Raw genomic sequence first — 25,570 nt, 5'->3', positions numbered from 1 at the left:
ATTGAGCACTTAAGTCATTTAAAAAGTATGATTTATTTCACTTCTTTCATTATGGAGAGCATATGGTATGCAGCTGGCAGCATTATTTCTTTCTATGGCATCCATTATATTAATAAAATTGCAATATAACACAGTGACACAGTTTTACTAATATCATTTTAACATTTATATTTAGGGAATCAAGTATACAAACTAATATATAATTGCATCTAGAAATGCAAGTAACTGCCACTAATACCCCATCAATATTGGTATAAAGCAATATATACTTTTAAGCTATGATAAAGAAAATGAAAAGAAATTCAATTTTAATAAGAATTAATAAGAATTCAGTTTTCAAATAATCATGCTAACATGAGCAATTGAGATATCTGAAAAGAAAATTTCTAATGTCAACTTAGGATATATTTACTTCATTGACATAATTAGAGACAAATCAATAATATAACTGAAAATAGAATTTTCTTAATCCTTTGAAAAAGTGCAGTTAGAAAAAAAATTTAAAAAAAAGAAAAAGTACGGTTAGAATCTTATACCCTTTGATGACCCAGATTTGCTTTTTTAATTTGATGACTGTTAAATAGTCTTTATTGCTAAATGAAACTTACATATGAAAATGATACACAAAGAAAATGATACCAGACTATACTATGTTTAAAAACATGATCAATCAGTAATGACTGTTCAAAGCTCAAAAACACTTTCAAAATAAAAATCTTGGTGTGCAATGATTTATAAAATGTATTTACAAAAAATGATTGTTAACAAGCAAAATGTTGAATGCTGCCAACAGAACTGTATGGTGGTTTTTAAGAAAGCTTTTGAAAAAGGCTTTAGAGAAGGTATTTAGGACACTTGTGCTATTTTATGGATTGATTGGTAAAAATGTTTAGCCAAATGGATGTAAGGAAACTTAAAATTGTTGGCTTTCGCCTACCGTACCAAGATCAGTCTTAAGATCTGTTGGCAGACTTAACTTTCTTGATCCTTTAACTGAAAGAACAGAAAAAGGAGAAAGGTAGTTGTTAATTATATAAAAAGTAAAGAGGAGTGAGGGAGAACATATGTCCTAAGGTAAAAGTTATAATCTTGTTGAATATATGTATACTTACATTTGTTAATATGTAAAATTGTAGAAATGTTTTTCAGAGTTGGCTCAAAACTATATAATTTTAAGTGCTCACTTGCAAACAAATACTTGAAGAGCAATTTTGTTTTTAGATTTGTGGCAAATAAACAAATGTTTCTTTATTTTTCTTGTATAGAATAAAAGTAGGCTCTCATTTTCTTAGGTGATAAGTAAAGAGAATTTCAGACAAATTTAACACCAAAAGATCTTACACAAAAGCATAAATTAATGCATTCCAAATTATTTTTAGAAAAAGGTCAAAAATGTCATCATTTTTGACATCTTAAACTATGCAATCCTGAATTGAAAAAAAAGTTTAATAGGTACAATGTAGGCAGAAAAAAACTCCTCACACCTATAACTGATGAAATATTAGATTACAATAATATTAAATAGTTGTAAAATATTTAATTAACAATTATTAACTATATATGTATAATGTAAAAATTTGAAGGTATATAATTCAGATTGAAAAGAATTAATAAACCTTTCTAGATGTATTGTAATTGATGTGTGCAAATGTATGACAGCTGATTAATATGAAGCTATACAAATCCTACCTTTTATTTAAAATTTTTCTTCTTATTAGTGATTGGCATAAAGAGTTTATGGGAAATTTAAACAATTCATATAGAATGTTCATTTGTGGTATATAGAAAGACATTGAAGGAGAACATTTTAGAACTTTCATATTTAATGTTTTATTAATATATTTTATGCTTTAGTAAGTCTTTGGATTGATTTCCTCATTGAAACTTTAATTTTTCTAAGGAGTATTTTAAAAAACAATTTGAGATTCATTCTACTCTTTAGAGACAATACAGTATTGGCTAAAGAGTACTGAACAGGCAGTCAGGAGAACTGGATTCTAGTTTTCTACTACTACTACTATTCAGCTATAAGGCCTTGGGCAAGTCATAAACTCTTCAGCCTGCTTCCCTTTCTATATAAGAGGTTTGAACAGTGATCCTTAAAGCCATTCCAATATAACATTTTATAATTTTCTGAAATCATCTTGGTATCATGTTTGCTCATTAAAAAAAAGGAAAAATGGGAATTATGATAATTGGCAGCCAACTGTATCCCACAAGATTCTTACAACTGATGCTTTATTATAACTTAGGGATGTAATACTTTCTGAAAGATCTAAGGAGCATTACTATTAGAAGGCTATACTATAATGAGATAATTGAAGCTTACATGACAATGTCTTATAGAGAATAGAGAAATTTTATGAAGAACTTAATATCATGAATCATAGAAATAGTCTTTGAAGTAACCTCTGAAGATGCCTGGTCCAACAATGCTTGCATTTTATAGAAGATAAAGTTGAGGCAAAGAGATGTTAACTGATTTGCCCAAGTGGCAAAGTTGGAATATGAACCAAGGAACTTGGTTCATCTTAAAATGAAAACAGAGAATTCTTGCTGCTACCATACTGTCCTTCTTGACAGTCAACATATAAGACTTTAATGTGAAGGTGAAAAAGGAAAACAAAAATTATACTGAAAAAATGATTTTGGATTAATAAATGAAGAATTCAAATTTTTTATTACTCAAAAGACTTATGCCTAAATAGAATAAATATGTTTATTAAGAAGAGAACTAGAAGAGGCTATTATAGTTTAACAGACAAGATTATACCTCATAAATGCTACCATAGATTATAGATGTTATTATAGCTTAGTAGGCTGGTTAACATAGCTGACATTTCAAAATCAGCTCTCCTCACATATTGGGATCATTGACTTGGAATAAAGATGAAAAATAAGTGACAAAATAGAATAAAAAGAAAAAGAAGGTACTGTATATAATTATAGTAGTTCTAAGCTTTCTCTCTCTCTGTATATATATATAAATATATATATTTATATATAATATATATATACGCAAACTGTTGATTTTTACAAAATTGGAAATAGTTAGAAGACAGTAGAGAAAAAAAGATAAAATCTCCCTTAACATTTATTACACAAATTTAGCCAACAAAAACAATGAGGAGTTTGAAATAACCCCAAAATTACTTATCAGCAAACATTTTATCACTTTGTTAAGCAGAGAGAATGGCAGTTTAGGGGAACAGAAGTCTAGAACACAAATTCATTTACAAAACATTACAGAGAATAATTCAAGATCACAATTACAGAATAGTTGAAAAGTAGTTTCAGAGGAAATGAATGACCAGGGAGCTTGGTCAAGTGAAACCAAACCATCAAGAATGGGGTAAGATTCAGCTACAGTAGGAAGAAGAGGAGAACCTGATTAAATATGTAAAGAAGAACTAGATGCTTTAGTTACAAAATTTTAAAGGTATTCATTGAATGGTTTTCAAGCTAACACAAAGAGGTTAAGTTCCCATGAGAATGGGAAAAATCATAGATGGAATCAAAACAAGGTGAAGGCATTAGCAATTACCAACTAGTTTGCCTACTTTCTCATCTCTATAAATTATGTTATCAGTATACCCAGAGAATATAATTAATGAAAATGTGAAAAATGAACATGTGGGCTTTTGAACCTAATTTTTCTAGAGAAGATCACATTTCAACATCACATAATTAAATGAGAAATATGGAGTAATAGATCCCATTGTGTTTATTTATTGATTTTAAAAAATAATTTATTTGGTAAGAAAGAATGCAGCATTAAAGTTTCTATTCAGCCTTAATGTTTTCCGTGTTCATTTCTAAAATCATACAAGATATTATGGCAGAGGTAATCACATAGTCAACTTTTTTCAATGATTCCACTCAGTAGAGATACCAGACAATGTAGAAAATGGGAGTCATATGTTTGTAAGACATTTACCAGTGTAATACAAAAGTCTTATAGAAAATATGAACAGACATATTTCTTTCTTATAGTTAGATTTTCCAAAATCTTCTATTTACAAATATTATTTTTCTAATTCCATCTAAAGTCCAGAATACCACATTCTCCTCAATGAAATTCAGTCTCTTGAAAAAAATTAACCTAACCACTTACAATGGCAAAATAAAATGAATGAAAAACCTATTCTCCAGACTGTGATATGCAGTTGGACAGGCAGTTCTATTAATTAATGTATTTTTATGTGAAAGAAATTCATAGGAAATCTGGATAAGTACTGCTTGTGGATAATAAAATAGGCCTACAATCAAATGAGTAAATCAAATTGGATAGAGTCGAGAAAATTATGTTGCCCTTTCAATGATCTCAAGTCAGATGCTCAAACAAGGACCCATCTTTTAAACTCCAATATTCTCCCGGTGATATTATTTGATTACAAAGTGAAGAAATATTACAATCTCAGAAGATTTGAAAATGCAAAATAAAAGTTTGCATGGTGGATGCAGTATATAACCAAAAAATGAATGATGTGCTTGAGACACAAAAGACATAGACAGATAAATACAACTGGAAAAGGAGATGAACTGTGGCCATATCATACGAATGAGAAGCCTAGAGGCAGACATTTGACTGCTACACACACTCTCTGCCTCAAATATCAAAAGTACCAAAGAAAGTTCTTCAGCATCCTTCTATGAAGGATTCATGGAAAGAGAAGGATAAGAGTAAGACTAAATGAGAAAATATACAATGGCTGTCCAGATGAGGCTCAGAGAAGTTAATGAATTTGCTTGAGTTAATACAGGGAGTAGAGAAAATGACTAAGATAAAAGTTAAATAAGCTTCTGAAGTCCTTATTAGGTATGACAGGAGAGAATTCTATTGTTTTCAAGTCATTCTTTGACCTCAGTACAAAATTGTTAACTATCACTAATAAAATGAAAACAAAATAAAAATATTCTAGCTCATTCTAAAATGTTGAAAATTTGAATTTATAGTTTCCTTGTATCCTTAATAGTTTGATAATATTGTTTTGAGTTTGGAATTTTTTTTAGTGTATTATTTGGAAATACATTGTTAAATCCAGAAGCTAATGGCAAATAATTTCATCTTGGTCATTACTGAAACAATCACTGTATGACACCACTAACATTTTACTAAAATGAGAAAAACATCTTATATTGATTGATTTCCCCAACATCTAAGTAGTAGTCTTTCTGTCTTTCTTTTGGTTTGCAAGGCAAATGGGGTTAAGTGGCTTGCCCAAGGCCACACAGCTAGGTAATTATTAAGTGTCTGAGACCGGATTTGAACCCAGGTACTCCTGACTCCAGGGCCGGTGCTTTATCCACTACGACACCTAGCCACCCTAAGTAGTAGTCTTTAATTTATAGCCTTTGATATTAGAACCTGAATGCTGTTTAAATTACTATAGCTTAAGGCATGATGATATATATATACTGGATAGGTCACTGAACAAAATATTTCAAACTCTTGCTAGAAATATAAGGTTGTGCAAATATTATCTAAACTAGTTAAACTGTTAATTATAAAATTCCTGAAGAAAAAGACAACTGCAAGGATATAACTTAACTCAGCACCTCTATTATCATGTGATATCCCATCTGGAGTACAATTGTACACTGGAACTACTATAGTGGATTGATGAGCAAGCCTACAAGTTTGGGCATATTTGCAGTGATAAAATGGATTTATTATGAACACCTAAAAGCTGGGTAAAAAGAACATTTTGGGGGACTAGATAAAAGTTTGAATGTTAACTTTCAAATATAAAATATTACTCAACTAAAGTGAACCAAAATGATGTACATATATAGTCGATTTCAGATTGTTTGCTGTGAAAAGGGGTTGGAAGAGAAAGTGAAAGAAAAATGTGAAACTCAATGCAAAAGGATAAATGCTGACAACTATCTTTAATGTAATTGAGAAAAAATTTTGGAATCATTAAAAAAATACATTTGAAGTGAATCAAATGGGTTTTGACTTTTATTTCCAGACCTAACTCAATCATCCCAGAACTGCTTTGGATTAAAAATAATTTTTACCACCTTCTAATCATGGATACCTTTAATATTAGCTCAATTAAAGAGTAAAGTTGGGGTTAGAAACTACAAGTTTGAATTCTAATCAATTTTCTTCTATCTGCTAAGTTTTCAGAGGAAAGAATAATTAAGTTGTGTCAAGAGGGAGTAGAAAAGAAAGCATTTAAGAAGGAATGATAAGGGTAATCTTTGAAAGTAATAGGGCTAAACTAGGAAAAAAAATAATGTATTCAAGAGAATCAGGTGTCAGTGAAAATTGTTGAGGATGAAGGTTGTGAGTATTTCAGATTCCTTAAAATGTTACACCAAGAAGGGACTTGCATGATCTACTTGTAGGATTAAAGGATAAAAGATTTACATGAAGAATGAACTTTAGAGGTCACTGAGTAAAGGAGGTATCTCCTAAATGACCTAGACTATCCTTATGTTCTTAACAAGGGTATATTCTACCACTAGATGGCACTTGTGCATTCTGATACTAGAACCCTGTGATAGAGCTTCTCTAGGAAGTTTACTCACTTTGTGAAAATCCAGTGATGCCTGGCCTTGGGAGACTTCCCAGTTAACAGAAGTAAATTGTAGGCTCCTTCTTGACACTTAGGTTCTAATACTTTGGGGACTCAACTGACTTGTTACCATCACTCAAACAGAACCTTGAGGATTTTAAAATTTGGTACTCTCTTCAAGGGTGGTTATACCTTCCTATTAAAAATACTCAAACTCAGAGGGCTTCAAAATAGTCATTTTATTTGCAAAGAAATGACTAATATCTATCATCATAGTGAATCAAAGAAACTGCACTTTCTCTTTTAGTGTGCTACTTTCTAACAGGATATTGTATGGTCACTATAACTTTCAATACTACCACGGGTGGGCACCCAGCAAAGTTGAGGGGAGAGACTGGCACTAAATCTTTTTTGGTAGCCTTATTGCTTTTTTTGGGCTAGGCCCTTTTATGCTCCCTTCTGATACTCTACTCTTTCATTAGACTTTCTCCTGTCTGTGTCACAGCATTTCCCTATCCCTTCCTTCTATTCTTGGCAGCATCCTGTGCTGTCATCACTACTCTCTGTTCTAAGCAATAATGTGGGCAACATACACACTGATGTGAATAGGTCATTCCACATTGATGTTCAGTTCTGCTTCCTGCTCCTCAGATGATGAGAGACAGATTTTGCTGGAATTCTAGCTGACAATGTTAGACCTCTTTTACAACCCTGGGGCAGATTGTTGGCATCTTGTTTCAACAACCCACATCTTCAGAAGGCTTTTCCTATACTGCTCACCAGATTTCTGCTTCCCATCTTGAATGGGCTTGTAAGCCCATTGAATCCATTATTATTTTTCTTCTTCATTCTTCATTCTTCATGAGTGCTTTGGACAATCAGAAAGGTATTCTTCCTCTTTAAATTCTGACCTCTTCCTACAGATCACCAGGGAAGGGTTATACAAATTTCCCTAGAATACTTTTTCAAAGTTCTCCCAAACTTAGAGAGAAAGGGAGATAGGGAGAAAGAATGATAAAGCTAATGAGTCTGAGTGGACTACTACCAGTTCATATATCTATAACTTAGGGGCAAGAGTCTCTTACTTTTATTTATCTATCTATCTATTTACATAGGTATCTAACTCTTTTGGTGATACTACTATACATTTATAAGATAAAATTATAAATAAGAATTCTGGATAATGATAATTTGTGTGTCTCAGCAGAAACAAAAGTCCTTTGTTGATTTGGTTACAAGTCTTAGACAATAATTAATATTGTATAACTATTAATATACTATGCATTTTTAGACCAACAATAAACTATTTGATACCTTTGAATTCACAGAAGTCAGAGCTCAGCTTGACAGCATAATTTAAAAAAATTTTTTTTAAAGGCCATAAGCATCGATTAAAGTTCTTGGTGATCTAGTAGTTTACTTGTACCTGATGTGCAAGAAAGTTCAGATTGTTCTGATTCTAGACTATAGTTGTATTTGAACTTTTGGATCTCATTTTTGACCAAGTTGCTACCAAAAAAAACCTTATAAAATTTTACTAGCTAAGGAAAGCTATGATATAAAATGATCACTATTACTTCTATTTCTCACCCTTATCTTTTGAATTTAATTCAGTTCAACAAGCATCTATTAATATAATAACTATTATATTTCTAACTCTATTTTTGAATTTAATTCAATTCAACAAGCATCTATTAAGTGCCTATTATTTGTCAGACATTTCTATGAACTAGGAAGATAAGGACAAAAAACAGTTTCTGCCTTCAAATAGCTTACAGGTTGTTCTAAGAATCTGATGACTTACAGTGCTTTGGGAAACTCTGTGTAAACGTTTTTCTTATTCTTATGTTGCTAGAGAGAGACCTGGGAAATTAGGAAGACTTAGACTTTCCTAATAGTGTGATCCTAGGAAAGTCACTTAACTTCTTTGCCTTGGTTTCTTCTTCTGTAAAATGGGGATAATAATTGCCTCTACTTCCCAGGGTAGCTATGAGAATAATCCTATTTTGTAAAGTTTATAAATACATGGTAGTTTTTAATTATTGTTATTATTATTATTTTTACAACACAGGTATAAGGGCAGATTTCTGGGCTATTCCACCAGAAATCTCTATCCAATATGATATAAAGTCAAAGAAAACTTATTTGGGTCTAGCCATTCAATAAATTCTGAATGTATCTAACTATAGTATAATCTAGTACAATTCTCTCTCTTACCACAAGGATAGCATGAGTATCTTTGAAAAATGCTTTGACGAAATTAATAAAAATTTGTCTACTACTTGATCTAACTGGATGAATATAGAAAATTAGTTAAGTCTGGCAAGACCTATATTCTGTGTAATGTCATGCTGGTTCTCAGTGAGGATTACTTTTCCCTTTCTAGATATCAATAAATCATTTCCTTAATGATATATATATATATATATATATATATATATATATATACATACACACACATATATATATATACATACACACACACACACACACACATATATATACATACACACACACACACACATATATATATATATATATATATATATATATATATGATATACTAAGAATACAAATAAAGTTCGTTGACCCAAAGTTTGTAGATTTCTCCTATATTTGAAAATTAGACATTTGCTCTTCCCCAATCCTGTGGCCTCTTTCCTATTTGCTATGATCTTTCAGTGATCACAGATAATGGTACAACAATCACACTTGCCAGTTCCTTTAGGAATCTGGGATGTAGGTTGCTGAGGCTTAAGAGATATGAACTCACTCCAGGGGCAGAGATATTCTTTTACCTTCCTTATATAGTTTAAAAAAAATTTCCTATTAGACATTTTGCATATCTTTCTTAGTCCAATGATCATTCTCCTTTGAAGAGAAATCAGAACAGAAGAGTTGAGTCATTCTCAACTTTGTCAGTTATCATCATTTTACCCAACCTGAGAAGAGATCTCATATTTCCTTTGTTACTGCTATACTTCTTTCACAGTTAAAAACCACTACCCATTTGGAGAGTTAGAAAAGTTGATACTATTCTTGTGTATTCGTTCTCTATTAATTATTCTTCTTTTCAGGTTATATACACACATACATATTTATTTATATATACATACATATATTCATACATGCATTTTTGTCTTAAGCAGATTTAATTTAGTTGACAGATCCAATATGAATGTTTTAGGTAATTTGTTAAGAAAAACACTATATCAGAATCTAATAAATCTATTTCCACACCTCTTTCTGTGTGGGAAAATACATGGAATGTGGTATATAAAATCTAGCACTTGATCATTGAGACACGACTTTCTTAAAATTGGTGATAAAGGGCTTTAAAAGAATTTTTTTCAAACTATCAATGCCTAATAGAGCCTCATCTCTTAGTTGAAAGGTATGTGTCAAATTCTACACTACCTATTTTCTCTTGGTGATGAAGATGGAAAAGAAACTGTACAATTCACCAACAATGAGTTTAAGGAGTTTTAATTTTTTAACAACATCACTACCAGAGTATATACTCTCTACTCCTTCCCCCTTAGTGCCCCCTCCCTGAAAAACTAATAGATCAGAGATTTACAGTTAGAAGGGAACTGAGAGTCCATCTAGTCCAACCTCTTCCTTTTATAAATGAAGAAACTGAGACCAGAGAGTTTAGTGATTTGCCCAAAATCACAGGGATATGGTAGAGTCTAGATTTAAATTCAGTTCTTTTGATTCCAAATATTTCCATTTTTCACTAAAACATAACTACTTCACAGTTACTTCCTTTGTTAAAAGTAATTACTCAATCTTTAAATCATTTCTGTCTTATCCAACTTTACTTTAGAGTATGATATAGTCTTTATGACTTAGTATGTGGGAAAGAAATCATGAGACTAAATACATAGAGGGAAAAGCCCTAACTAATTGGTAAACAATAGGTAATAATGTGGGAAATAGAAGGGGGAGATCTTTAAATGAAAAATGAAGGTGTTCAATGAAATGAATCATATTTAAACTGGGAAAATGAAGTATAATCCATCACCTCATCACAGGATCAAATCCAAGTTATATAAAGAAGTTTATAATAGTTTTCCATAACCAGAGAAGATAGAACAAGAATAAAAAAGAAACTTGATTAAACATAAGAAAGGATTCCTGACAATGAAAATTGCTAAAGAAGAGTGTAGGTTACCAAAGGTGGTTGTGGAATTATATTTTTCAGAGGGTCTTCTTATAAAGTAGATTAAATTGAGCCTTTTCATTTTAGTAAGGTAATAGACTGGATAATTTCTAAAATCCTTTCCAATTCTCTGATGTAATGATTTTTATGCTAAACTACTTATATAAAATCAAATAAAATACTTTCCTTACCGATATTTACCGAGCTATTATCAGGTAGGCCATCGTCCCTAAGGGGGATGAACAAATATAGAAGAATTCTACTAATATAATGAGGAAGCCAATAAGTCAGAATTGCATAGCTTTGGTTAATGTTAAGTGCTAAATACAAAAAAGAAAATTTTTTCTCCATCAAAATATAACAAAGCCAAATAGACATTTAGCATGCTTAGCTATATTCAATACATATGAGCCAGAAAAAGTTATATATGATGAACTTTTATAAACTGAATTATAATTTAGATGTACTATAGAGTTTGCTTAACAGACTCCTTCAATATATAAAGCAAATAATTATTTTATCTTGAAAAGGATTGTCCTGTAATATATCTATTTCATAACTTTGGGTTTTCATACACACACATATAAATGTATCAGTGGGGAACAATATATACCATTAATTCCCAGAATAATATCCTTTTGTAGCTTATCTTAATTTTGGCCATCTCAAAGATAAGACTTCAGATTCTAATTAGAGAAGTATATGACCATACAAGGACAAATCTCAGACTCTCAACCTGTCAACAAATAAACACTTACATTGAAGTGATGAATCTTATTTTATCTTCCTTTCAACTCATACTTTACTTCTACTAATAAATTTACCTCTGTTTCTCTCCTAACTCTGAATTCCTCTCTTCTCAACTATTCTTTTCCATTCTACATCTGTTAATCTACAAGATTTACTGCCTAAACTCCTAAAAACAAGCCACATTCCTACCCTTGCTCCCCATAGGCCCAATTCCCCAGCTTTATGATCAGAAGTGTTCTCTGGGGAAGAACAGCAAAGTTATAGGAGCTAATGACAGTTCTAATGGTGAAGCTAGTTGAGAGTGGTGGTGTACTCACAAATCAGCTACTGGGAATCAATAAAATGATTAGGGAAGAGGTTAAATAAGAGTGATTAAATAGGAATAGAAGGGGAATAAGAAAAAAATGTGGTAAGTGACAGAAAGAAATATTAAATTAGAGAAGGAAAGAGATGCTTAGAAAGAAAACTTTACTTCTCTATTTTCTATATGGATATAACAAAGCACTCTTGGTTGTGCCAAAGACTACTTTTCTACACTTGTTTTATATTCCTGGGTCAGAATTTTTACATTATTCTTACTTTCTCCCCTACTGAGTTAGAAGACATTGGAAGATGACATCTATTTTCCCCTGCACCTCTAAATTTTAGAGGGTTTAAAAATTTATAACAGGCAAACTCTGCTTATCTCTAGGTGTGGCCTATTCCACTCCCCAGGAACTTTGCAATAGAATCTTGCATAGTGACTAGTATAGGGAGCTCCTCCATCAAGGCTAATTTGCTAGGTATGGTTCTGGTCATGGAAACTGGAAGAACAATTCCTCACAACTCACTGGGGAGGTGTACTTTCTCAAAACTCTGCTCAAAGCAAGCAGAATTATGCTGGGAAGCATCACTCATCACATCTTCTCTAACCCCTTGTAAGAAAGAAATACTATAAACCACTACTGGGCCTATATCCTGAAGAGATTATGAAAAAGGGTAAAAACATCACCTGTATAAAAATGTTCATAGCAGTCTGTTTGTGGTGGCAAAGAATTGGAAATTGAGTGCATGTTCATCAATCGGGGAATGGCTTAACAAACTGTGGTATATGTACATCATGGAACACTATTGTTCTATTAGAAACCAGGAGGGATGGGAATTCAGGGAAGCCTGGAAGGATTTGCATGAACTGATGCTGAGTGAGATGATCAGAACCAGAAAAACCACTGTACACCCTAACAGCAACATGAGGGGTGATGATCAACCTTAATAGATTTGCTCATACCAACAGGGCAACAAACAGGAATAATTTTGGGATATCTGTGATGGAGAATGCCATCTGTATCCTGAGAAAGAATTGTGGAGTTTCAACAAAGACTGAAGACTGTTACCTTTAATTAAAAAAATTTTTCTTATTATGTAATTTTGCTGTATCTCATACTATATGTTTCTTCCTTAAGGATATGATTTCTCTCTCTCAATCACATTCAACTTAGATCAATGCATACTGTGGGAATGATGTAAAGATGGGAATGATGTAAAACTGCCTTCTGTGGGGGTGGGAAGCAAGATTGGGGGGAAAAGACTGTAAAACTCAAAAAAATTAAAAAAAAGAAAGATATGCCATAGACATATCTTACTTGAAAGTACAAAATTCTTTCTGGGATTGCTGTTCTTAGCAGCAAGGTTTCCAGAGAGGGTTTCTAGGGAACTCTTTGCATTATACAAGTGACCTACAGAATGCTGGTTGAACAGTACTGATCTAAAATGAGGAGGGGCAATCATTTTGTCACAAAGAGGTAAATAGAGCCTTCTTCATGTACTTGGATTAGATTAACTGTGGTAACAACCCTATGACCATTTGGAAATTGACTGTCTAGACAGCTGAGGAATCAAAATGGACATATATTAATTCAAGAGAAAGAAAAGGGCCTATCCTGTTTGAGCCTTGCCTGGAAATTGAGGTCTGAATCAGGAAATGGTGAGGTTCCAAATCAGAGTGAGATCATGAACCTGCTAAGTAATTATGTATCCACCTTCTACTTCTAGATCATCCTTTCTTCAAACAAGTTTGCAAAGGAGGTGGGCTAGTTAGCTAAAAGTGGCTCATACCATAATGAAAGAAGTTGCATTCCAAAATATAGTTCACAAGTTCCTCAAAGACCAAGACCATGTCTTTTCCATTTTGTATTTCCTGCAATGGTTTGCATGTTGTAGCTACTTAATAAATTTTTGAATGAATGCACTAGAAAGGACTGCAATTTGGTTCTTGAGTAGAACTAAGATGTCATCTTAAACTATGTGGGAAATACCTTCTTCAATCTTGGTCAAATAAATATTTCTGGTTCAATATGAAAGCTAATCAATCACCTTACAAGTTAATAAGTAGAATTACTTGGCACAACCAAAGGATGTTTAAGTTCCAACTTAGTACTCTCATGTTCTTGATTCTAAACTAGAATTAGCCTTTCAGGAGTTAAAGCAGAGAAAGTTTCAGACCTTATTTGAAACATAAATCTAGCTACTGTTGCCAAGATCTGAGAGTTACAGATAGATTGAGAGGATTTTCAATGAATGATCAAGAAGATTTCATTTGGGCTATACAGGTAATTGCTCCCTGATATAGAATTGTACAGGAAAAGAGAATTAGAAATGGAAGGTGCCTTAGAGGTAATCTAGCCCAAACCGCACGTTTTATAGATGAGGAAACAAAGGCACAAGGAGTTTGAATGACTTGCCCAAAATTACAAATTTATAAAATGCCTGAGGTAGGATTTGAACCTAGGTATCCCTTGTATATTTAAGTTTATATTTAAGTATATAACGAAAATATAGCACTAAATTTAAAAAATGGGAATTATATGGATTAATAAGATATATATGCAAAGTTTTGAACTCTTGACTATTTTGGAAAGAGGTAGTAAATCCCTCCTGCTTCTGCTCTATCTTTATCTAAAACTCATAATAATAGAACTGGGACAGGACAAGCAAAACAACTGCATTAAAAAAGGGGGTGCTGAGTGAATAAATGGACACTTAGATTGTAGTGCCACATAAGTCCCCACCAAAGGGTGCTGGGCTCTCCGGACCATCTCACCATCCTCAAGGAAACCTCATCCCATTGGTCAAAGAGAGGCTGAGAGGATGCTGAGGAAAGGCTCAGGGGATGGAATCTGCTCTAGCTCAATGTTGTTTGTCATTTTTGAATGCAAGATGAATCCCTCTATGCAATTCTCATGACTTATGTGTTTTTATGCATGTATATACCCATATGTATATATGAGTAAATATACATATATACATATATACATGCATGTATATAAATATATATATACTCACATACTTAGACACATACTTATCTGGATGGGTACAATGTTAATAAATCACTAATACTAATTTCCTCAGCTTGTTTAATGTTTGGGAAGTTATTTATATGACTTTTATTTCTATGTATAGTAATGTTAGCATTAGGTTTTAAGCTATTAAGATGCAAAGATAATGTTTAACAAATCATTTCATATAGCATTTAACATAGTATCAAACAATAATAAGGACTTATGAAATTCAGTGTAGTGATGAGGATTATATGAACAGGTATATTGCCTTTTAATTATCCAGATTTTCCAAGTACAGGTATATTTAAATATGGAAAATTCCTACTCTAACTTCATTTTCAAGATTATTTCTGAAATTCATTGAATCTGATTCTAATGAAATTACTGAATTCTATATAGTAGTCTCTGAACCTGTTTCTCATAGCTTTGGTCCAGCTTACCCTTGATTTCAGTTCTCTTCTGTTTGCATATTCCTAAATTTTTCTATCATAATCTGATATCAATATATTAATAATCATTAGGAAAAAGGTAATATTGATAAATATTAACTGTTGGTTAATAATTTTAATTTGAGGGTCCAAAACATTATATTCAAATTAACTTAAAATTTATATAGTTATAACTTTGGGCTATAGAGTTCTTAGCCTTAAGATATTTTTTCTAAATCCTTTTTGATTCTTTTGATTTCTATGGTCATTACAAATACTCAGAATGTACTTGAACCAGATTTAGACCCAGACAGAACTGGCACACCTTTTATTGCTACTCTTTTGAATGGTATTTATGAAGATATTAAATCACCTCGTTTCCATAAAGGCCAAAAAAACTTGTATTGCATTGTTTTCATTCACAGAGACTATTTCATTGCATTGTGAAGACAGGGCAGAATTTTACAAGGGATATCCATCTAGAATAAATTAGAAAAGCTTTCTCAGATTTTTAGGCCTTTTACTTTATTAAATTCTCTTTGTTTTCTTACTGACTTGTGCAGATAGAGGAGAGGGCAGAAAAACAATCCAATTAAAATTCATGGAAATCTCTGAACATCCCATACAATTCTTTGTGTTCATATTTCATATTCAAATAAATTAAGGTAAATTTTCCTGAGGCAATTAATTATTAGAACAATAGATTTTGACTTTAATTAGATTTCATAGGTTGTCAGCAGTCTACTTAAAGTCATGATCTACTGTTCTGGCAGTTACATCAGGAAAATTTACCTTAACTAATATTAGAATCATTAGAATCCTAAATTTCCTAAAGAATAAATACCAACAAAACATTTGAGGGAAACAGATAATTTGGAAAAAAGTTATGGTGGAGATATGATTTAGATATTACTTTTTTGTCAACAGTGATTTTCATTTTCACCTGGTAAATGATGGGCTTGGTTTCTTTGTCTCACAGCTGGTAATTCATTTCTATAAAAGCCTGGTGCTGCCTCTGAGGTTCTGGTAGCAAATCCTGGAGAAAAGAAATTTGAAACTATTGAAATGAAACTTCTTGGATTGGTGTAACCAAGAATTTTCAATTTAAAAACCATAATAGAAACACGATGGGGTCTTTTTGTTTTCATGACTGAAGCAACAACAGATCCATTTCTAAGGTACAGAATTATTCAAATAATCACAGAAATTCATCTGGAGATGCATTCTGTTTGTTATATGTTGTCAGTCATTTTTTCAATTGTGTCCATCTCTTCATGACCCTATTTGGGGCTTTGTATTACTGAAGTGGTTTGCCATTTCCTTCTCCAGATCATTTTACAGATGAGGAAATTAAGGCAGAGTTAAGTGACAAGAACAGGGTCAAACAACTAGAAAATGTCTGAGGTCAGATTTGAACTTAGGAAGATGAATCTTCCTCACAACAGGCCAGGTATTCTTAAGAAAAATCTCAACATAAAATGTTCAAATAATCTCAGTAGTACATATTAGATTTTAAGGGTTTGACCAATATAATCTGGTTTAAGTTGACCACTGGATTCATATTTTCTCTCATTCAAGATGAAGTATATGATTTTCTTTATTTTTATTTTTCAATAGAACCAACATATTTAAAACTCCAGGTAGTATGGCCAGAAAGTACACTTAGGCTGTTCAATTATTTGTTTTTTGTTTAGATAGAGTTTTCATTTTCTTAAAAATTTTTAAAATGATGTACCTTTGGGGGGGTAACCAGATACTTTTAGCTCATAAAAAGGAATTAATCTTATGACTTGTGTTATCTAGTGAGCATGAACCAAATGAACAAAAGGTATTTATGCAGGACTTTTCTATCTTTTGTTTCCAGAATAGAAACAGGGCTTTCTAAAATCAATACTGATATTAAGTCAATTAATTAAAGATAAAGTTTAAACTTTTTAGCAGGCTAATCACCTATGCAATGAAATTCTAACAGGCCTAGAAAACTGGTAGGAAAGGGTCAATAAAATAATTTTTCTCAGATTTCTCATATTTTTTCAGAAAATCTTGATTTATCAGATTATCATTTTTAGCATAAATAAAAACATTCAAATTCCATCACAAATTGACTTTAAATAATGTAAACATTTAAGCACTTTTTGAATTGTTTTAAAACCAGTTTAAACAACTGTCTTATTTTATCATGGTGGCTAAATATTATTCAAAAGCATAGAGGTACAAGAGCAAGACCATGGAATTTCAGTAAGCCCAATCTTCTTTTTGGCTAGTATGGATATGAAAAGAAATTTGATATCAATAATTAGTGATTATAACAGCCTTTATAGAAGCTTACACTTAATAAAAGTCTTTGGATCTGTAATCCTCAAGTGCCTGACTAGAAATGTTCTCAGAGTTCATCTAGATCAGCAAACAATTCCCTTCTCCCTCAAGCAACAAAGCTCAATGCTTAATTTTATTTGTATTAAATTTACTCTTTTCAATTTTAAGGGGCTTATTTCCTGCTTCCTGAATTTTTTACTTGATGGGCATGTCTGTGTGCTCCCCAATAGTTTCAAGATTTTATAGCTTAGCTACAGAGGATTAGTTGTACTGCACACAGGATCCTAGCATAATCTTAGTGCCAAAGAAGAGTCAGAGAGATATATGTATTACTACAGGAAAGTAGAAAGAAAAGAGTGGGAAGGACAGAACCTAGAAAATCAATGGTGAAAGTAGATTACTTGTTGTCATTCATCAGCAAAATCTTTGTGATGCACTAATGTGTCCCATATGTTTTGGGAAACAACAAGTCACTCCTTGAGCAATCTCATGTTTGGTTTGTTTCATTTTTATTTAGTTTTACATTTTAGTTATTCTCAGGTGTCATTTCCCCACATATTTCAGATTTTAAAATGTTTCTCATGATATCTAGATAAAATCTAATAATGTAAACCTCAGAATAAGGTAACAGACTATGTAAAGAGTTGATCTCAAAGCCAGGATGAGCTGACTTCAGGCCCAAGTTCAGACCTTGCATTTGACATATATAAAGGTTCTGTGACTCTCAACAACCCTGGGTGCACTAAGCAATTTTTTAAGCTTGTAAGTGACAGAGAAGTTGAACTTTCATTGATAAAGGATGCAGGAGGAGGTGCCAATGGTGCATTGAAAATGGCAGCTTCCTCACCAAAATTTCCTTATATCAATGAAATTAAAGGTCAGTTAGTCAAAAGGTCTTTATTAAGTTGGGGATACAAAGAATGACAAAAATTAATTAGAAAAATAAGTCTCTTCTTACTCTTACGGAGTTGTCATTCTAAGGGAAATAAAATATAAATAGCTAAGTATATATTAGATGTATACAGAGTAGGTAGAACACAATCTGAAAGTAGAGTCATTCACAACTGGTAGGGCCAGGAAAGTACTCTTACAGAAGGTGGGTCTTGAGCTGAGTAAATTTAAGAGGTAGAGAGGACAGGACAAGACTTTCTAGTTGTGGAGAATAGATAGCCACTGCAAAGGCAAGAAATGAGACATGGTGTTGTGTCTAAATAACTGCTAGTATACCAATGTAACTGGATCCTAAGAGTTCATGGGGGGGGGAGTAAAAAGGTAAAATGGTGACATAGTAGAGAATAGATTGGATTGGGGAAAGATTACAATAGGGAGACCAGGTAGAAGGCTATCAAAGTAGTCCAGGAGAAAGGTGAGTTGTGGTTATCTCACTATATGAAAAATATAGTGAGATAGAAATGATAAGGTATTACAACCTTAAATATGTTGGGTGTCTGTGAAGAACTGAGAATGACACCAAGGTTGAAAACCTGGACAACTAATTGGAAGACTGGTGATACCCTGCACAATAATAGGGAAATTTAGAAGGAGGGGAGGCTTTTGGGGAGAAAGATAATAAATTGTCTTTGGACATGTTGAACATGAGATGCCTGTAGTTTGAAATGCTCAAGAGGCAATTGAAGATGCAGGACTGAAGCTCAGGAGAGAGGCTAAGTCTAGATATATGATAATTAAGATGATAACTGAACCCATTTGAACTTATGATATTATAAAGTGAAGGTGTACAGAATGAAAAGAGAACAGGGTTAATGAGTGTGACATCAAGGAAGAACTCAAAAATGAGACAGAACAGAGATCTGACATATAGGAGAAGGAGAGACTATATAGGAAAAGAAGATAAACAGTGTCAAAAACTTATCATAATACCAGTAACACCTAACAAAGTCTCAGTCCTGAGCCATTTCCTCTATTTGCTGCCATCACTTCTGTATATGTGCTCCTGAACAAAGATGGAAGAAAACCATGCAACCATTCTGACTAGATCCACTATAAATTTATGTTATACAATCTCAACTAGGCCCTCAGTGCTGTGAGGCAATTCTTCTCTATCTCCCTTTTCAACTTACTGTCCCACTATCCATAGCAGTTCTTCCTAACCTTTTCAACATTCTCAAACATCTCTTGGTTACTCCTTCCCAAACCCTCTCACCTGAAATCCTTGCCTCATATTTTACTGAAAAATTTTGTAGTTATTCTCTGTGAGCTTCCTCTTCTCTCTTCCTTATCTCCCAATATTCAGATGCCTTCTGCCTATATCCTTCACTCCTGACTCACATTATGAGCTGAGTTTACTCTTTATCTATTATAACCCCTCAACCTGCTTAAGGGATCCTATTCCATTTCATCTCCTCCAACAGATTACCCTCTTTATTATCCTCACTCTTTCACTTACATTCAATATATTCCTGTCTGCTGGTCCACTCCCTATTGCCTACATATATCCATGTCTCCCCCAACCTGAAAAAAAATCCTTAACTTGATTCTTCCATTCTTGTCAATTATCCTACCATGCTATCTTCTGTCCTTTGTGACTTTTAACTTCTTTTGTATGTCACAAATCCTTTGGTAGTCTGATTAAGCCAATGGTTTTCTTCTCAGAATATGTTTTGAAATCATTGAAGGAAGAATAAGATAGTAAGAGGTTAATGAACAAAGAGATTTAATCCCATTCCCACCCCACCACCCCCATTCAGGCTCATGGCATTGAGTGGGGATGGGGGGGAAATTGCCTTGATTACATATCTGTGAGAACATGGCCATGTTTGTCTCTTTCAGTTTACTTTTTTCTAATCCTAGGTAAACAAATATTCCATAATGAATATGTCTAGGACTGGTGGTGACCTTGTGAGTTCTGAAAGGTTCATTTAAGGAAGGCAGTAACTTCAGGAAATAAGACATTTTGTAGAGAAGATGACCAGAACTGCCATTCACAGAAGATAGTAATATGATACTATCCCTCACAGGATTTTGTTTTTTTTTTCTATTAGAAGAAGTCTCCAGAATAGAAGTATTTAAAAGGATTCTGGAATTTCAGGTATTAATAGAGAAAATCTGATTGGGAAAGGTTTTTTTTCTCCCTTTTCTTCTCAACTAACACCACTGGGTTCTGCTAGGAAGCTAATAATAGAATTATAAAGATATGAATATTTTTGGAAACATTTTTTCCCTTTTTACCTGATCTCTTTAGGGAACATGTCTAGTAGTGGTATCATTTGGTTAAAAGGCATGCACAATTTAGTGATTGTGATTTAATTTTGAATTTTTTTCCAGAATGATTAGAGGAATTCAAAATTACTACCACAATTTACTATTATGCCTATCTATCCACAGCCCCTCCAAAAATTGTCAAATTTCCTTTTTTTGATCAACTTTGCCATATGATAAATATGAGGTAGGATCTTAGAGATAAGTTAATTTTTTATTTTCCTTATAAGTGATTTGTAATATTTTTATATGGTTGCAAATAACTTAAAAATTTTCCTTTGAGAACTGTCTATTTATATCCTTTGACTGTTAAAGCTCTTGTTCCTACACATTTGTATCAATTCCTGACCTATATTATATATATCAGATCTATATCACAGCAATTTTCTATAATTTCATAGTGTCTTTTCTTGTAATTCTAACTCCATTGATTTTGTTTGTGCAATTTTGTGTAATTAAAATTATCCATCCTATCTCTTGTGATCAATCAATCCTTTCTGTCCTTTGTTTGGTCAAGAAGTCTTTTATCTATAGATGTGAAAGCTATTTTCTTACCATATCTAATTTATTTATGATTTATCAAGCTACTATGTTTGATTGTTTCTAGCTAATTTTCAATCTAATCTGTACTAGTGATCAAGCTTTGTATTTTTTCTTATTTAATTCCCTCTGTATCCTTGAAAACATTAGGATTCTGCTTCTCCTCCTATTAGAATATAAATATTTCATTCTTGTTTGAGTCATTCCTATTGCTCAAATGCATTTACCTTTCTAAGTTAGTCTTGATTCAAATGTTTGGCTATGAAAGGTTTTCCTTGGTTTTGGTCTTTCCATCATGGCATTTTTTTTTTCTCTAGCACCTCTGGGATTATCATCCTAGGCTAGAACACTGAGATTTTCAGAATTCAGTGTATCAGCTTCAAAATGCTAATGAATTTCTATCTTCTCTTTTCCCAGGGCAAACCAGTCAAACAACTCCCGTATTTTGCCCTGCCCTTGAAGCATCAGAGGTAGCAAACTGTGGGGGAGCTGGGAGTTGGGCCTGGGACTTTCAGAAAGAGGGGGAGAAGGAAGTAGGTATACAGCAGTCCCCACATGGATATCACCCCCTCACTCACTGAGCCAGTGGTGGTTGTGCTGATGTGTGGAATTAAAGAAAACAGGGCAGGGGGATTCTTAAAGGGAAAAAGCTGTGATATGGAGAGAGTTTAAAAGAGTTTGAGAGAAAGAACATTTAAGGGAAAGATTGAGAAGTTATAGGAGGGAAGATTTCTTATTCTTATGACTGGGAAAGATCCCATGTTTTCTCCTTGGGATATTGGGAAGGGGGTTGGGGGTTGGACATGTGTCATCTTGTCAAAACTTGAACTCTTAACTGAATTCAGCTGAGGAGTGCCCCACCCACCTGTGTGTGTGTGTGTGTGTGTGGGAGGGGCAAGAGACTGAAAGTACTTAAGCCTTAAAGGGAACAAGACTGTTATGATATGATTGGGAAAGGAAGAAAATATAAAATCAGTGATTGGAGACATACCTATTGAAAGGAAATCACATTTAATGAATTTTCCTTCTCTGGCCATGTGCCCTAAGAGTAATGACTCTGTTTTTAAAGTTTCTGAACTGGAGTTTTGGGAATCACATTAAGGGTTTTAAAAAGAGGGATATTAGTCTTGTTATATTCTGATGAAATTTGTACAGAATGGGATTGTTAAATTAGTTTGGGATTATAAACTATTAACAATATTGTAAGTATTGCAAGGAGTTAATTGGTTTGGGATTTTAAACTTTATTGTTAACACCTTTGGGTTAAAGAAAAGTGGTTTTGGATTAATTAATTGGATTAATAACATGGGTAATTAGAGAAATACCCATGTTATCAGGGGTATTTACTGATTTATTTTGGGAAAAAGTTCTAATTCATTTTAATGTTAAGCCTAATGCTAACAATTGTAAATTTTATTTTGGATGGAGATTTGGAATGTGAATGCTGTATTCTCTGTATAAGGTACTCTAAAGCTTTTATCAAACTAAACTGATGGGAAGTTTAGTTGTAATTTCATTGGGAGTGCTAAATGCATTATATGTATGAGGTTGGATTCTCAGAGGTTCTGGGTAAAGACATCCGAAGACAAAGGTTTAAAGATAGTGGGATATTCATTTTTCTCTTGTTCTAAGGGGAATGAGATATTTAAATAAGAATCTTATGATTAATGTAAATTAACAATGTATGATCAATTTTAAAGAAGTCAAGAATGTGGACTTCTCTCCGTAACTGCAGACAGCTGATGTGGGGGCTCTGAACAAATAGCAATTGCTGGTCTTACTGTAAGGCAACTTATTGATGAGTAAGATATAATTATCAATTATATGATATTCTTTTGTAATTGTAAAGGGGTTCTATTTGGATATCTCTTGTGAATATGTGTTATTTAAATATTGTACTGTTAAAGACTGGGATTAACATGTGGTTGCTTTGAAGGGCAATATCAAAAATTATGACCCCTTCTGGGATAGATCTGTGAGTTCATGAATAAGATAATAATGGAAGGATTGCTTTGTACAATCTAGTAATTTGTGTTACTCTTATTGCTGTTCTGTTATATTGAAATTAATGACACATGTTGGAAATTTAAAGTCACCTAAGATGTTCTGACTGTTTTAAAGAAGTCTGAAAGTTAATTTGTATATTAGAAGAGGGCAGCCAGGTGGGGTGGAGGATAGCCCTGGAGTCAGGAGGACCTGAGTTCAAATTGGGCCTCAAGTGCTTAATGATTACCTAGCTGTGTGACCTTGAGTAAGTCATTTAATCCCAACTGCCTTGCAAAAACAAAAACAACAATTTGTATGTTAAGGATGGCTAGTAGCTAAACAAGTTTATGTATTGAAGTTTCTAGTTATATATATGTGAATTAGGAATAATTTGGATATATCTCTATCTATATCTAATCTACATATATAAATCTATATCATCTATATATGTTACAAAGCTGTGATTGCTTTGAAGTAAGAGTATCTATGTAATATGAGAAAAATATCACAAGATAAAGATAATTTAAAATTTTTCTGTTCAATCTCCTGGACAAAGGAGATGTTTAGGTGTTGTAAAACACAACAGGCTAGAAAGAGGGTTCTCTACCAAAGGGAATCTGATATACCGTCTTTATTTAGAGATAGAGTAGATATGATTTCAGACAAAGGGATGTCTCTAGTAAGAGGTAGGAGATGAGGCCTTCAGGGCCAGTCATAGTTAGAATACCTGATTTTAGCAAGGACCCAGAAGGATACTCAGAGTTGTTGGTAGGGGTTTCATTAATTGGGACCCCATTAAGACTATAATTGGAATTTAGTGAATTATATTCACTGAACTTCTAATTAGGTAAAACAGCTATTTTAGATCATGGACTTTTAATCAGTTTTCTCTTTTTTATGCCACATACCAGGATGGTCAGCAAAAAGGAAGTACAACTAGATCAATATCATGTCCTTGGAGCCAAGGAAGCCAATGTGCAGCCAAAGGGGTGACTTCTCAGTATGGCCTGAGGTTGGACCCTTTTGACTTGATTTCCCCAAAATGACATTTAGATGTGTCACCTGGAAGAATAAATCTGTCCTAAGACATTTGACTACTCACATGATCTCCGCCTGGACACTGACATTCAATACTTATATCTTTAAAGGAATTTTCCTTTAATGTCCTGGATCTTTATAGTTACTAAGCAAACCAGAAAAAGAAGTTTTAGGTGAATTGGATTTAATAGCCAGAGATAGGTTAGGTGTGTTGTGGCTCTGATATCTGCTATCAGCTACATATTAAGATAGGAATCAAGTTTTCTTAATTTTTATTTAGAGGTGATATTCAGGTAAGAAGAATGGGAAATTCTTATGATAATAACAGTTTCAAGGCCTAGTTTAAGGAAAGGAATGTGAGTCAGATAAGTATATCAGGAAAAGGAAAATCTATGGTATATTTGAGAATATTTTGAGAAAAATCATTTTGGTTAAGAGTGTTTAAGTCATTATTGTAATGAGCAAAGGTCAATATTGTTTTATTTTTAAGCTATATGCTGGGTACACTTTGAAATAAGATGATTGTTGAATGTATATGTTAAAAGCTTAAGTCACTGTGATAATTCTCACTGGGAGTTTGCTCATGTAGTAAAACATTTATAGAAGTTGTGTTAAAGTGAAGCATGTATGTCAATATGGCAGTAAGGCAAAATGTAAATTGTAATAAGCTATAGAATCTCATTGTCTTGTGATGAAAACATGTATTTTGGCCTGAGTAAAATGTTAAGCAGTTTCTTTACCAGGAGACTAGGTCTTAGCAAGTCACCAGAGCTGGAGAGGACCTTTTGAAACTGATTCAGGAGACACAGAAAGACATCGGATGTCTCCAGGGGAGAAGAAAAGAGAGAAGGGGAGACACTGGACCACTTCATCTCCATCATCTCTTGCCTATGTGTAAATTGTTTAGTCAGGGTATCTGTATCTGTAACTTCTCCTTGGTTCTGTAAGTATGACACCACTACTAATGCCCCTCTCCTTATGGAAAGGAGGAGAGGTAGGGTGAGGATGTTCTCCATTGAGAGGAAAGGAGGGAGATTATTGGATGGCATGATTATATCCTATATGTCTGTATATCCCATCTAGGGAGAGTTCTATCTCTGATTTAGAGAACAGGGTATTAGTAATGGTGGGAGAAGAATTTAGCTGACAGAAGTCAATACTCAGTCTTTTGGTGTGGCTAACTGTTGGACTTGCAGTAGTCCACAGCAGTTTGAGAATTGGCCTTGGGTGCAGGCCCCCTGGGTCTGGCCTAGATTCTCAGTTACTGGTCAGAGGTGTACTGTG

At 33.1% G+C, this 25,570-nt stretch overlaps 1 protein-coding gene across 6 annotated transcripts in view; it reads right to left on the bottom strand.

Moving 5' to 3' along the window:
• The window catches only part of STXBP5L (syntaxin binding protein 5L), a 418,354-nt gene that overhangs the window by 75,843 nt on the left and 316,941 nt on the right, over positions 1 to 25,570 (bottom strand). For 4 of the 6 annotated variants that reach the window (XM_074214607.1, XM_074214608.1, XM_074214611.1 and 1 more), the window contains one exon: positions 16,131 to 16,223. The exons of the other annotated variants lie outside the window; for them this stretch is intronic. In XM_074214607.1, coding sequence (XP_074070708.1) covers positions 16,131 to 16,223 — 93 coding nt within the window. The remainder of the gene's footprint in view (positions 1 to 16,130; positions 16,224 to 25,570) is intronic. 6 annotated transcript variants of the gene reach the window in all.

The sequence above is a fragment of the Macrotis lagotis genome, chromosome 1 (genome assembly GCF_037893015.1).
Source record: "Macrotis lagotis isolate mMagLag1 chromosome 1, bilby.v1.9.chrom.fasta, whole genome shotgun sequence".
Classification (NCBI taxonomy): domain Eukaryota; kingdom Metazoa; phylum Chordata; class Mammalia; order Peramelemorphia; family Peramelidae; genus Macrotis; species Macrotis lagotis.
Note: the sequence above shows the minus strand (reverse complement) of the source record. Positions and strands in the feature narration are given on the sequence as shown.